We start from the raw sequence: 15,145 nt of genomic DNA, 5'->3' as shown, positions 1-15,145 counted from the left end.
GCTCTGAAATTTTCCATCTGTTTGTGTGTTGGCAGGGAATTTTCCAGGCTGGGATTTCATCTTCCTGGCAATTAGAAATCATTCAAGGTATTTAACTGCTCTGTACATTCATCATGAACTGAGAAGCACTCCCTGCTCTGTCACCCCCGAAATGATGGCTCTGCCGTGCTGTGAACGGGGACATTTAATTCCTTTTTTAGCGCCAGCTCAGCGCTCACCTCGTGATGAGCACAGAGGGATCAATGAGCAGCTGTGGCACGCAAGGTTATCCCAAGTTCCCAGCGGGCTCTGTGCTGATTGGGTTCCAAAGTCGGGTGCATCAGGAGCAAGGTCACCCACAGGATCTGGTGACAGCATAAAAAAATACAGCAGAGCTGAAGTCATCTGTTGACAGCACCCCCTGAGAGAAAATTGTGCTTTATTGCCTCAGACTTGGGGCTTCATGATGTGACACCTCTCACATTGCCAGATTCCTATTTGCAGTTTTCCCTTTCCACTTGGAAAATGACACAGTTTTGCTCTTTCTCCCCCATTGTCGTTGAGGTTTTAAATAGAGCAGAGGAGGTGGTTTGAAAGGAATCTGCCAATAAATCAGTTCATGCTGTTGATGAAATAATCAGGAGGGGAACGTCCCAAAGCTGGGCAGGTGGGTACGGGAGTGGGATGGGGGCTTCTCTTCCCACTGCTGTCAGCCTGCACGAGTGAAGCCCCCAGTGATCCTGCTCTATCTGTTCATTGCAAACTATTCCAGCTAAAATGAAGCCCTGCACACCAAGCCAGCTGCCCCTGCACCTTCCAGGCTTTCCTCCATAATCCAGCACCTTCCCCTGCACCTTCCAGTCCTCCCTCCATAATCCAGCCAGCTCTTTATTCCCATAAAGTCACCAGCAGCCAAAGGTCGGACACACGCGGGGCCTCTCCGGCAGCCGAATGTCACATTTTATGGAGGGGGTGGATCCTGCTCATCCATTTCCCCTCTGAGCCTTTCTAAAAATACCCTAAACCTTAACAAGGAGCTATTTTTGAGGGATCATGGTCATGGATAGGCATGGGAAGCTGATTCTGGCAGGCTTGCCTGGGTTGGATTTGTGTGCCCCTTACTCAGGGGCTTGGTGTTGTGGGACAGTTGGACATGGGAAAAACAGAGAGCATCGGGATTTTGGGACCTCCTCGCTTGGGATGTCTGCTCTGAGTGAGTTTAGAGGAGGAGAACAAGAGAAGATATCCTTTTGGGAATGTTGATCTGTGACTGAAGTCATTCATTTCGGGCATTTGCAGTTTATCAGATCTGATTTCATAAAACCTGCCTGGGATTTCTCTCCAGGGACCTTTAGTGATCCTGCCACTTCCAATAAACATTTATAGAAACTGCTGACAGCCTGTGGATAAGAGAAACTTCTAGGAGAGACTTTTACCTTCCAAAAATCCTTAAAGACACCAAAACATTTTTTAAAAAACCCCACGCAGGAGAAGATGGATAGAAAATTCCCAGCTGTAGCCTTGGGAGCTGGATTGCAGCCCCAGGCGTTGGCTTTGCACCCTCAGTAGGGATGTTTGCTATTCCCCCTTGGAAAACCGGAACCGTGCTGGGATTGGGAGCAGCAGAATGCTGAGCTAAAAGCAGATTTTGAGAGCTGAGATGGAAGTGCAGCAGGTAAAGGCTGGGCCAGGCTCCCGCAGCTCAGGGGCGGCGGCGCGCACTGCTCAGGTTTGCACCTCTAAGAAATTTCCATTTTTTCGCCTCAAAACCTCCAGATACGAAGCCGAAGCTGCCTTCTTTGCCAACCTGAAACTGTCGGATTTCAACATCATCGACACCCTGGGAGTCGGAGGGTTCGGGAGAGTGGAGCTGGTAGGTGACCTCTTCTTCTTTGTGTGACGTCCTAAAACAAGTGCTGTGTTAAAGGCTTCATTTTCTGTGGTATTACACCTCAGTAACCCCAAGAAAAGGGATCTGGTGGGATTAGATAGCGAAGAAAGCTGATTTACACTTCCTGAGACATAAAAAAGGTACCAGTAAACGCTTTGCAGTAGCCAAGAAGGATTTATGCCCTAAGCTGAGAGGAGCACACATCTCCTCTCTCTTAAGTGGTTTATGGCATTGATTTATGGCCTTTTAGAGACAACCTGGAGAGCTGCATGGCTGGTGAGTGCTGGGATTGGAAAAGCAACCTAAAGTCTTACTAAACCAAATCCAGAGTGACAGTAGAAAGCCTTTCCTACACATTTTTTATTCAAGCCTAGAGTGGTTCCACTTGGTCATCCTCAAAGCTGAACATTCACCACCTGATCCGTGACAATACATCCCAAAGAGGGACTTCTTTTTTTGTGCAGAATTGTAGAGAAAAGACAAAATCTGACCCTGCTTTCGGCTCTGCTTGGCTTTGGAGCTCTGTGGTCTCCTTTAAAGCAGAGCCTGAGAGGGGGGTGACCCCTTTGTAACACCATGGGAACACAAGAACTTGGAGTAGGAAGGGGGAGTTGGGTTACACCACGGAGGAGCTCCGGACACCGGACACTGGTGCACTATGTCAGGAACTCCTGCAAGCCTGGGCAGAGTGGGAACAGTTACTGTTGCCACCACAAAACCTCAGGGAAGTCTCCACCCCATGACCCTGCGGGAGCCAAAGGCGGCTGGGGGTTGGAAAATGGGCAAGACGAGGTGTTCTGGTGATCATTTGTGATGTAAGGAGTAAATTTGGTGTGCAAAGCTCAACCCGCTCTTCCCTGTGGTTTGTTTCTGGCTTTTCCTGTATGGATGTGAAATCCTGTGGAGGAGGGAGCAACTGTGAGAACTCTGATCCTTCCTGGGTGCTGGGGGTTTCATTTATTGTTAGTTTGTTTGCTCTTCAGCTGTTGTTCACCAACAGCCTGGGAAGGATTCCCTCGCTGATGGGAAGGAGGTCCTTTCCCTGCTCCTGCTATGGATTCTTTAGAGCAGGAGCTTGTGCTCAACCTCTCTTTTGAAGTCCCTCCATCCTCTCCTGACCAGAGATTTGTCTCCTAAATTAACATCACCACTGGCTTCTCCACCCTGGAGTGAGGGACCCCCGGTTTGGGGCTTGGTTTGAGCCTTGGGAAGGTTGTGGCTTCATTTTTAAGCATTTTGACACCTCAGCGTGTTCCAGGGGAGGTGCACAGGTTTGTCTCCGAGAGGGTTTGCTGGTGGGAGTCTCAAACCACAGCCTGGCCTCTGCCTGTGGCAGCTTTAAGGTGACAGAAACTCCACCCTGTTGTTGCGTGACCCTGGCCCAGCCGAGAGGAAGAGCAGGAGCTGCTCTGTCCCTTTGAGGTGTCAGCTCAAGGGGAAATAATCCATTCTGAGCCGATGTTCACATCTCAGAAGCCTCCAAGAAGCCCTGGAGTCACCTGGGGTGGGAAGAACATTCCTGGAGGTTTTCTTCAGGGGTGGGTGCCCCTCTCCTGAGTAGGAAAATGCTGGATAAGCTCCTTTTCTGTAGTTCTTTACTGACACTGAATCGCACACAGATAAAACACATTTACAAGTGTGGCCCAACACACCAGATTTTGTTGTTTTTCTTTAAAATTTTGTTACAAAGCCAAGAAAATATTCCTTTTGTCACCGTGGAGCCTGGAATTGCTGCCTGATGCTTCCACCTCCTCCATGAAAAATACGGTTTATTATTCAGGGCTAAAAATATAAACTATATTGGAGGACTTGGCTCTTTTATTGCCTGCATATGGAAGTGCAGGAATGTTCCTGGAAAACATTCGCAGTTTTTGTGCTTTCCAGGAGTAAAAGGGATCAAGGAAGTGAAGGACATGGCAAGGAAAAGGAATTTTAGAGCTTTGGGCACGAAGTCCCAGGATGTCACCGCTGGAGAGGGCAACTGGTGGTGGCTGGGGGGAAGCTGGAGTGTCTGGGGTTGGGATTGGCCAAGAAGGAATAACATTCCCATTGGATGTGGTTTTCCAGACACCTCTGGGAATGCTGGTGGCATGGAGAGGTCCCCTTTTCATGCATCCATGCACAGGGATGTGGCTTTTGGTTTAAACAGCCTAAAATATAAATTAATTTCAATTCCACAGATGGTTGACGTGGAAATCCCTTTTTGTCTCGCTTTTCCAGGCAGTTTGTTTTCTGTATCTCAGGAATAAACTCCAAAGCACTGGAATTCCTGTTGTTTGCTTGGTTTTTCGGTGGCTCCCCGGTGCCTCTTCCAACATCCTTATGGATGCTCCTCTTCATCCCAAACTGGGCTACAGAATCGACTTTTATCCAGGTTTTTCTTGAGGGATAAACCATCCAGGGCTGGAGAAACCACAGCAAACGGCGGGAGCGGACTTTTTGGGATGCATCCACTCCTTTTTACAGCTCAGCCTCCGTGCTTGGTGTCAGCTGAGCATCTTCTGCACTGGGATCCAGGGTTAACATTAGGAAGATAGGAATTTCAAGTGCCACCGGGATAGGGAATGTCACTTCATGTGACAGGGGACAGGGACGGAGGGCAGCTGTCCCCAGCCCTCAGAAATCATCTCTGCTGGCCTTAATTGCTCTTGGCTTTGTTCTTTAATTTCCTTTTCACTCAAGTCCTGTGCTCCTGATCATCCGCCCCAGGTCAGTTCTTCCAGGTTTATATCAAGATTATTTTTGACAGCTCCACAATAAATACATTGGAGTAGCTGAATATCCGGGATGGGAGTCATTTTTCCATGAAATCAGTTCCTGTAGGTGAAGGCTGAGCATAGGGAGACTAAAAATCAGCTCCTTGCCTTCTGCACTCCTTCTGGCTTGGGGGTGGCCCCAAAAAGCAAAATTCCTTTGCCATGTGGAGATTTAATAAAGACACAAATGAAAACATGCACATAAAACATTCGAGCCGTGTTTTATGGGCTCTGGACAAAGTGGACACAACGGAATTTTTTGCCTTTATTTGTGTTTAAAGAGAAATCTGGCCCCAGTTCTGAAGTGCAATTAAATCTCTTCCAGCCTCCAGGCTGTTTTATAAACAAAGCCATTAGTGAATTAATTAGATAATGAGGCAAAAACTGCTGCAATTGTCTTCTGATAGCCTGACAGATGCAGAATCGAGATATTTATTGGTGGAAATTTCCAACTGTGTCCGATTTCCAATTCCCAGGCGAGCTGTTTGTCCCAGCTATTGCAAAAAAAATCATTTTTCTCTTGGAAATCTCCTAATTTTTTGGGTTTAATTGTCAGGAATTGCCTCAGGCTGGGCCAGGGGAGGCTCAGCTTGGACAGCAGCAGGAATTTCCCCATGGAAAGGGTGCTCAGGCCTTGGCAGGGGCTGCCCAGGGAGCTTTGGAGTGCCCATGCCTGGAGGTGTCCAAGGAAGGGCTGGAGGTGGCTGGGCTGGGTTGGGCTGGGGACAAGGTGGGCATCGGGCACAGCATGGACTGGATGATCCTGCAGGGCTTTTCCAGCCTCAGGGATCCTGGGATTCTGTGAATTCTTTGGCTTTTGAAGGAATGGATCTTTTGGGTGCCATCAAGGGGAAGATTTGGGGATTTCACCAAGGGATTTGAGATCAGGATCACCTGATGAAATCCCAAACTCATCTGACAATGTCATTCCTTCTTCCAAGCTGAGCAAAATTCTGATTGGGATGAGCTGACCTTTTTTTTCCACCCCTTCCCAACATTTGCAGCGTATTCCCTTTTCCAGCCTGCGCAGGATGTTTCATGTTATCACACAGCCACGTGGGGCTGGACCACTGCAGAGCCACATTTTAATTATCCCTGGATTTTTAATTCCCGTTGAAACTAAACACATCCTTTGGAGGTGGAAACCCATCCTGGGGCTTGTCTGTTCATGGGAAGAGTCTTGGTAAAGTCTGGAATGATGGGATGTGCTCAGAGCCCATCAAAGCTGGGAATGATGGGATGTGTTTGGAGCCCATCTAAACTGATAATGATGGGATGTGTTTGGAGCCCATCAAAGCTGGGAATGATGGGATGTGCTTGGAGCCCATCAAAGCTGGGAATGATGGGATGTGTTTGGAGCCCATCAAAGCTGGGAATGATGGGATGTGTTTGGAGCCCATCAAAGCTGGGAATGATGGGATGTGCTTGGAGCCCATCATGGTTGGGAATGATGGGATGTGCTCAGAGCCCACCAGAGCTGGGAATGATGGGATGTGTTTGGAGCCCATCAAAGCTGGGAATGATGGGATGTGTTTGGAGCCCATCAAAGCTGGGAATGATGGGATGTGTTTGGAGCCCATCAAAGTTGGGCAGAGGCTTCAGCTCTGGTTGGAGGCAGGAATTAAACATAAAAATATATTTCATATTTCCAGCAAATCCAAACAGGGAAGCAGAGCAGGGTCATGTATGGGATCATTGGAGTTTAGCTCCATTTGATACTTCCAAGACCCCACAGCAGCGAGTTTTTCCATTTTCCACATACTTTAGCCAGAGAATCCTTCTTCCTCAATTTACTTTTTCTTGGAATGGTTTTGTGCATGAAACCCTTGACATTCCTCACTGCTTTTTAGCCTTTTGCTTCCAGACATTTTTGGAAAATCCTATTTACCGCTGGGCTTTATAGGAAGACAGAAATTGTAATCTATTTTAATATATTTGCCCAATATTTGCCCTTTTCTTATAAAAAACTTGGCTGTGTTTGTTGCCAAGCAACAAAAATCAGTTTTCAGTGCAGGGATCCGGATGTGGAATTAAAGGCGTTTAGCACAGTTGAGTATTTGATTAAAATTTATTAAATTTCCCTTTTTTAGTGTATAGTTAGTGTATAGTTTTTCAAATTATTTTCCTGTAGAGTCCCACAGTGCTCCAGTTGGGAGAGGAAATTTAGTGCTTTCCCAGCCAGTGGAATCTGGACTTTTCCAAAGAAAATAAGGACTCTGTCACAGTTTCCACCCTGCTGCCCACTTGGAATTAATTCTCAATTCATCCTTCCAAATCCAGCCTACACTGGATCTTCATTTTTACTCCATGACTTTTCTTTCCATCTTCTCATAAAATCCCAGAATCCCGGGATGGTTCTGGTGGGAAGGGGCACTAAAGCCCATCCAGCCCATCCCTGCCATGGGCAGGGACACCTCCCACTGTCCCAGGCTGCTCCAAGCCCCAGTGTCCAACCTGGCCTTGGGCACTGCCAGGGATCCAGGGGCAGCCACACCCTGAGCCATGTCTTACATGGGGTTTATTTAAGTGTTGACTTATTTTCTGGCCTAACCCAGCATAACCTGTTCTGTAGCCAACCCTAAATTAATGTTGGACTTGAGGTGGGGAGTGGGAATCTAATTTAGATATGCAAATTATCATTTCTCTCTTAGGTCAGGAGAGAGGCTGACTCTGGCCTTAAAGAGATGTAAAGTCCCCTAAAAACCTGATCATGGATAACTGGGGTTGGAAAAGCCCTCCCAGCCCATGGAGTCCAAGCTGTGCCCGATGCCCACCTTGTCCCCAGCCCAGAGCACTGAGTGCCACCTCCAGCCCTTCCTTGGACACCTCCAGGCATGGGCACTCCAAAGCTCCCTGGGCAGCCCCTGCCAAGGCCTGAGCACCCTTTCCATGCAGAAATTCCTGCTGCTGTCCAAGCTGAGCCTCCCCTGGCCCAGCCTGAGGCCGTTTCCCCTTGTCCTGTCCCTGTTCCCTGGGAGCCTGACACATCCCCCTGGCTGATTATGGGGAATTCTCTTCCATCCTGAGAGAAGGGGAATCCATTCTGAAGGCAAAGCAGGCTGTCCCCTCTCGCTGGGGCAGGAGCACTCCCCACTCTGTGAGTGCAGCAGTTCAGCTGTTGGGATCAGCAGAGCTCAGCTTGCAAACGCTGCTCTCAGCAACAGCTGCTGCTATTTTTGTTGGTCCCACCAGATTGAGCTGGGAAACAGGGAAAATGCAGGAGCTTGGGAATGCCCAGCAAGCTGGAGCACTTGGAGTTCAGCTCCCAAGCGCTGCTGTTGAGTCAGTTCTTATTTAATGTGATTGGGAAATACCCTCATTTCACCAGAGCATGGATTTCTGGCTCCTTTCCCTTGGAAGAATTCCACAGGAAGCAAAACCCCCCTTGGAAAATCATCTTTGTTGTTGTGGAGGTGTCCCTGTGCCTGCAGTGGGTGGCTCAGAGGGACACGCAGGGAACTTGTGGGGAGTGGACTCCTCAAAGCCCACCCAGTGCCACCCCTGCCATGGCAGGGACACCTTCCACTGTCCCAGGCTGCTCCAAGCCCCAATGTCCAGCCTGGCCTTGGGCACTGCCAGGGATCCAGGGGCAGCCCCAGCTGCTCTGGGCACCCTGTGCCAGGGCCTGCCCACCCTCCCAGGGAACAATTCCTTCCCAATATCCCATCCAGCCCTGCCCTCTGGCACTGGGAAGCCATTCCCCCTTGTCATGGCACTCCATCCCTTGGAAGTATCCCGGAATGTTCAGTCACCTCGCTGTTCTTCACGGAAATAAATCCTTCTTTGGGGGCTTATTCTGCATCCTGGCAAATATTTATTAATATTTCCAGTTTCCCAAGGTCGGCTGGGGTTGGATCAGCATGGGAATTGCTGGAGTTGCAGACTGTGTATAACACACAGAGGGATGATTTACAGGGAATACAGGCAGGGAAGGAGGAAGGATAAGAAACACACAGCTCTTTTTTCCCTTTTTTCCCTTTTTTCCCTTTTATTCCTTTTTTCCCTTTTTTCCATTGAGCTCCGTATTTTGTCTCATCCATCCCCATTTTCCCAGCAAGCTTGAAAAAGCACCAAGGTGTAAAACTGTATTTATTTCTGTATAGCTTAAAACCCAGACAGAAATCAGGCCTGGAGCATTCTGTGTGTCCTGGAAATTGCAGGAGTTTAAAAACATGGAGCAAAGGAAGGATTTTGGAGTGCTTCCAACAGGACGAGCTAGCTGTGATCCTACAAAACAAGGACATGGAAAATCCAGAGACGTTGGATCTCTCCTTTTCCCCTGCCTTTCTTTGTCTATAGAATTCCAGACTGGTTTGGGTTGGAAGGGACCTTAAAGCCCATCCCATTCCACACCCTCCCACTGGATCTATATGTGTATATATTCCATATTTATATTAGCTGTGCACATATATATGCAACATATATTTTGGATCCATTTTATAGCTTTAGGCAAAATAAAACCGTTTATTATTCCATTTTTCTTCCACCTTCTGAGCCCAAACCCAAAGTTCCTGTGGCTCCCTGGGCTGGTTTTCCCAGCAGGATTGAAGGACGGGGTGTTCTTAGCAGCCCTTTCTCATCTTCTAAAGATTAATCCTGTTGGGTGTCTTTTAAATTTAAAAATCCAGATGACTCCTACAATTTTTTTTCAACTCTTGGAATGAGATTGGGATTGGACATGGGGGTGGCTTTGTATTAATTAATGTAAGTTTAAGATGTAAAAATAATGTTTGTAGGAATAATTGAAATGACCTGGAATCCCCATAAAAACAGTCCTCAAAGTCACCTCATTTGGCAGAAACCAGAGCAAGGAGAAGACTCAGGCAGGCTGGAAAAGGAGGAAGAGCCTCCAGGGCTCATTTTCCAGGTGATCCAAAAATTACCCCTTGGATTCTGTACTTGGACAGCTCTGGTGCATCAGCTCTTTTAATGCAAATTATTCCCTCTGTGGTTTCAAATTCCAACAAATCCTCTGCCTTCTGAAGGACTGGGAATGGAAAACAGATCTAAATTCTCCAGTGCAAGCCTTGCCTGAGCTGATTGCGGCTGCCTGATTGATCTAGAGTTAATATTTGCAGCAGTGAGAACATCCTCAACCACCAAATAAAGCCCCTGCCTTCTACTTCCTCTTGGAAATTTCCTTCCCTCAACTTATTTGGAAGTGTAGGAAAGCAGGTGACTTCCCCAGGCTCTCCATCCCTGACAAAAAGAGGAATAAATTTTTTTTTAAAAATAGCCTTTTTCGTGAGAGACACAAAAATGAGGTGGTCAAATGAGGTGGTCAAAACCCATGGTATTAAATCAGGGGACAAGCTGGGATTTATTCTTGGATCCTTTGTTCTGTGATATTGGGATTTATTCTCCTGAGTCTCCACCAGGTTGTTGGGTTTATTTTCACACCCATGACTGGTACAGATTAACATGAAGAAAATTGGAATTTCAAGTGAATTTAGAGTGCTAAATATTAATAAATATTAAAACTAAATAGAAATAAATAAATAGATAGAAATAAATATTTTTAAAATACTGATTTTTTTTTTTTTATTGTTTGATGTCCAAATCAACCAAGAAATGATCGATTTTGCTGCTTGGAGCTGCTTTCTGCATTATTTTTTGTGTGGACAAGCTAACATTAAAAAAATCCAGGCTGAAAGAGACCAGATCTGGAAAATCTGATGGGGATTTGCAAAGGCTTTGGTGTGAAGTAATTCGGGGGGCAGCTGCTGGTGCTTGTCCATCACCACATGGACAGGTCCGGTGGGAAGCCAAGAAATCTGGATTCCCACCGAAAGGAAGAGGGATGAGTTCTCCACGGGTTTATGCTTAGTCCTACGAAATTTAATTATTTATTTTTTTCAAGTTTTGGTAAATTCTGCTCAGCCCAGATTTCATTGTGATTTTCGTCAGCTCTCTGTGTGACACCTCCCTGCTCCCCTGGCTTGATTCAGATGGGATAATATCCAAAATTTCATGCAAACAGTTAAACCGAAGCCATTTATTGAAAATGAGACCTTCAAAATGAAAGAAACCAAGCCCTAACCCCAACCCAAAAGTGCTTTTTATCACATTTAGGTGGCCAAAAATGCAGGATTTCCTTGTGCTCTGAGCTGTGGTCAAACCAGGATAAGAAATAACGGGGCAGCGTGGATAGGGAATAACATTCTGCTTTACTTTCCGGGGATTGTTTGGGTGCATTTGTCCGAAAATAAAACGGCAAACACAGACTTCCAGCAAAGATAATAATGAGGAGGGTGAATCTCAGTGTGCAAATCAGGACTGGAGCTTTGGAAACACCGAAGTTTTATGTGGGCTTGGAAATGCTCGGGGCTGTGGGGAAGAAGAAGCCCCAAATCTGACTGATATCTATGTTATAGATATTGAAAGAGTTCAGTGATGAAAACTTCGGCCACCGATGGGCGGCCTCTCATTTGTTTGACTCTAAATCATTGTGGTGGTGGTGTTGGAAACCTCTTTGCCAGCTGAGGACCAGACTTTTGGGATTGATTTGCCTTAGGTCTGGGTGTCCTTGTGGACTTGAGGCTCCCAAATTGATTTCTAGGGTTGCTCAGGATCCCATCCCTCCTGGTATTCCCTGACCCCTGGGGATCCCACCCCTCCTGGGGATCCCATCCCTCCTGGTGTCCACTGACCCCAGAACCGCGACAGAACAAAGCAGGTGGACAATAAACTGTTCGAGGTCATGGGGTGCGGCCTGGGAAAAGCCCCAGGGGAAAGTTTGGATGACACTCTCAGGAACATGGTGGGATTACTGAGGTGTCTGTGCAGGGCCACGAGCTGCCTGGCTCATCCTGGTGGGGCTCTTCCAACTCAGCACATTCCATGGTCCTACCAAAGTGCCACGGCTCACACAAACCCACATTCCTGGCACAAAGACAATACAAAAGCAGATCTTGCATTCAATAAAGCCTGACTGCTGAATGTTGTCTCCCAACCCTAAAGAGTTTCTGATGGGGTCAGTGACAGCCAAGCTGCTTCCCTGCTGGCAGGAGCCAAATTCCTACAAGGACACCAAAACAGAAGTTGCCAGATGGCACCTTGTGCTCTAAAGGGGGGAAAGCACCTCGCTGCAATATTGTTGGGAGCAGCTGCCGGGGGAATTCAGCAGAGTTGGAAGCCTGGGAGGTCAACACTGGGGTTCCTTTGAGAGGGCTGGCCAGGATGGGAAGGGTGGCTTGGCTGCCTTCCAGCTGGCTTTGGGACAGGGACCTGTCCCTCGGGGTGGCTCAGGGTTCAGAAGTTGCCAGGGTTACCCTGAGAGCAAGCAAACAACTCCTGTCAGCCTCAGCTCAGGGCACCAGGCTAAAAATAGGGGGCAGAGGCTTAAGGTGAAAAGCAAAGCCGTGAGCAGGCAGTGCTGCTGGGAAGCCAGGGCTGCTCATCCTCTGCAGGAATCCCAGCTCTGCCATTCCCAGCCAGAGCCAGCTCAGCTGGGGTGAGCTGGAGGAAATGGGGTTGTGGAAGCTGGACGTTAAGGAGCAACATCTCCTGAGCTGAGAGCCACACCCACAGCTGGCTTTTCCCTAAAAATTGTGGTGTTTAGAATTGGTTTTTTTAGCAGTAAGCCAAGTAGTTAAAAAGCTGGATCATGAGTGGAGAGGTGGGAGGAATTCCTGGAAGGGAGGGAGGTGGGATTGCAGGGAGGAAGGTGGCATCTCAGGGAGGTGGGACTGCAGGCAGGGAAGTGGGATTGCAGGGAGGAAGATGGGATTGCAGGCAGGGAGGTGGGATTGCAGGGAGGTGGGATCTCAGGGAGGTGGGATTCCCAGCAGGGAGTTGGCATTCCAGCTGGGCTGTCTAGGGGGCCATGCCCTGTGGATAACCCCAGCCTGTGGTGCCGTGCCCAGGTGCAGCTGAAGAGCGAGGAGGCCAAGACGTTCGCCATGAAGATCCTGAAGAAGCGGCACATCGTGGACACGCGGCAGCAGGAGCACATCCGCTCCGAGAAGCAGATCATGCAGAGTGCCCACTCCGACTTCATCGTCAGGTACTGCCCCCTGCCCTGGGCCCTGCGCCCTCAGCATTCCAGGCATCCACACAGGGATCAGCCAGCCAGCACGGAAAAGCCTTCAGCTCCACTCCTGCAAGAAGGGAATGTGGAGCAGGGACGTGCTGGGCAGAGCTCACTGGTGCTGCCAGATGTTCCATGTGGAATCACAGCATGGTTTGGGTTGGAAGGACCTCAAAGCCCATCCAGTGCCACCCCTGCCATGGGCAGGGACACCTCCCACTGTCCCAGGCTGCTCCAAGCCCCAATGTCCAACCTGGCCTTGGACTTCCAGGGATCCAGGGGCAGCCACAGCTGCTCTGGGCACCCTGTGCCAGGGCCTGCCCACCCTCCCAGGGAACAATTCCTTCCCAAGATCCCATCCAGCCCTGCCCTCTGGCACTGGGAAGCCATTCCCTGTGTCCTGGCCCTCCATGCCTTATCCCAAGTCCCTCTCCAGCTCTCCTGGAGCCCCTTTAGGCACTGGAGTCACCATCAAGAATTTATACATATATATGGAAATAGGTATATATTTATCATGACTTGACTTTGCCCCTGCTCAAGGTTAATTTTCCTTTTCCTTCCCAACTTCTGAGTTTTCCTTCCCGCTATGAGAAGCTGGAAGGCAGAGCTTCATCCTTGGAAATCACACAGTGCTGTAAGAAGAGCAGCTGTGTCCAGCATTTCTCTTTAGGGAATATTTGACAGATCCAGTTCAGCATCCCTGGACTCCTCACAGGCAAACACACTAAAACCACCTCCCTGCCCCAAACCTAACACATCTCCAGGGAATATAAGGGAGTGCCAGGCAGTTTTGCTTGTTTCCACCCTAATAACAACATTCCCTGGCTTTTCAGGGGCTGTGAGGACAGAGGATGCTGCAGCTCAGGATGGAGCAGTGGGTGCTGAGGATCTCTGGGAAAGGCATCCAAGCCAAAGCTGCCTCATTCCACCCTCACAGCCTGGAAAACTTTTTTGCCATAGGAGATGAGCCCGGCTCCCAGAAATTGCTCAGGAGACACAAACAAACCCGGGCTGAAACCAAAGCCCTGGGATGAATCCCGAGGGAAGCGTGTGGCCAGGCCAGGGCACTCAGGGGGTGTTTCCTTTCTTGATCCCTGGGATTCCCCTGGAGCCCATGGCTTCTCCTCTGATTCATGGGTGACAGCTGGAGCCCAACCCTGCCCGGCTGCCATTCCCTTCAGGATGTGCTGCTGGATCCATAAACATTCCTTGTTACCCAGGACGGAGCCAAACATTCCCTGTGGGCTATTCCAGCCTCTGGATTTTTGGATGGCTGAGCTGTTTTGGGATGAGAGGGGAAGTGCAGGGCCAGCCAAGCCACCATTCCCAGAAATGCCCACTCCAAATAAAACCTGAGCCTCCAAACATCTCTTCACGGAGCCACTGATACTCAAGGCTGATAAGTGAAATCCTGCTTCATTCCTGCTTTTCATGCTTCGGTGGGGAAGCAGAACAAGGATGTGGTAGCTGGAGGTCTTCTCCTTCCATATCCTGCTGTAATTCCCACCTTTTAGGGTCACAACCATCCCTGAGTTATATTTAATACCCCATGGAAACCCTGCTCTGGGAAGGGACTTTCCAAGTCACAAAGTCCAGCCTTTTGGTATTGTTAGAAAATATTTGATTGATCCAACTCGGTATCTACTTCCTAAAATTCCTTCTTTCTATCCTAAAATGATCCCAACCTGTTTATTCCCTTTCTTGAACCAGCTGGAATCTCTTTTTTCTCGGTGCAATGGGCAGAAATTTGAATATTTCAGTTATGAATTCAGTTTTGAGCTGACGGATAAAAGGAAGGGGTGTGTTAGAATAATCTTGGAGCAAGGACACAACCTCTGGAATATCAGAATGGAAGAGACAAAATTCCCGAAGAACTCGGTTGTTTTTCTTATTTCATTGTGTTGGTTAAAAAGTCTGTGAAGAATAGTTGGGTTTGGTTACAAAAATGAATCAAACCAGGTAAAAGGAGCAGGAGAGGCCAAGGGGCACTGAATGAAAGCGGCTTTTGGATAACCCAAAACTCAAACAGAACCAAATGCTCTGGGTTGGATCGGGGCCAAACAACTGCAAATATGGCCAGGAAAAAGGAAATAAATAAAGGAGTTATTCAGGTATCGTGGCATTTCAACTGAGACTGAACTAATGCCCTTTCGTGTGTCTAAACTTTATCCTTCCACCACGGCTGATAAATAATATTTGATTTCTTTTTTTTTTGTAATCTGCACATTTTAGGCCAGATTTAACTCCCATAAAATTTTCAGCAGAGCTGCCTTAATTAGGGCAAATATTTCAGTAGCATTTCAATTACCGAAGAATTTAAAAAGAGAAATGACATTTTGGATTCTTGAAGTTTTCTGTAAACCTCAATGGAGCTGAAATTCATTAAGATAAGTGAGATTTTGTCCAAGTGGCAAGAAAGAAGTGGGGGTATTTTTGTTAAACCCATGAATTTCAGCATTATTTAATGGTCAATTATAACTGACCATTGGT

General features: G+C 48.0%; 1 protein-coding gene across 7 annotated transcripts in view; it reads left to right on the top strand.

The window, feature by feature from the left end:
• PRKG1 (protein kinase cGMP-dependent 1) overlaps positions 1–15,145 on the top strand; it is a 376,397-nt gene that overhangs the window by 346,850 nt on the left and 14,402 nt on the right. For 6 of the 7 annotated variants that reach the window (XM_069018843.1, XM_069018838.1, XM_069018837.1 and 3 more), the window contains 2 exons: positions 1,756–1,852; positions 12,492–12,631. In XM_069018843.1, coding sequence (XP_068874944.1) covers positions 1,756–1,852; positions 12,492–12,631 — 237 coding nt within the window. Of the gene's footprint in view, positions 1–1,526; positions 1,655–1,755; positions 1,853–12,491; positions 12,632–15,145 lie in introns of those variants that run through there. The other variant, XM_069018842.1, reaches the window with a different exon arrangement.

Source organism: Aphelocoma coerulescens, chromosome 6 (genome assembly GCF_041296385.1).
Source record: "Aphelocoma coerulescens isolate FSJ_1873_10779 chromosome 6, UR_Acoe_1.0, whole genome shotgun sequence".
Classification (NCBI taxonomy): Eukaryota; Metazoa; Chordata; class Aves; order Passeriformes; family Corvidae; genus Aphelocoma; species Aphelocoma coerulescens.
Note: the sequence above shows the minus strand (reverse complement) of the source record. Positions and strands in the feature narration are given on the sequence as shown.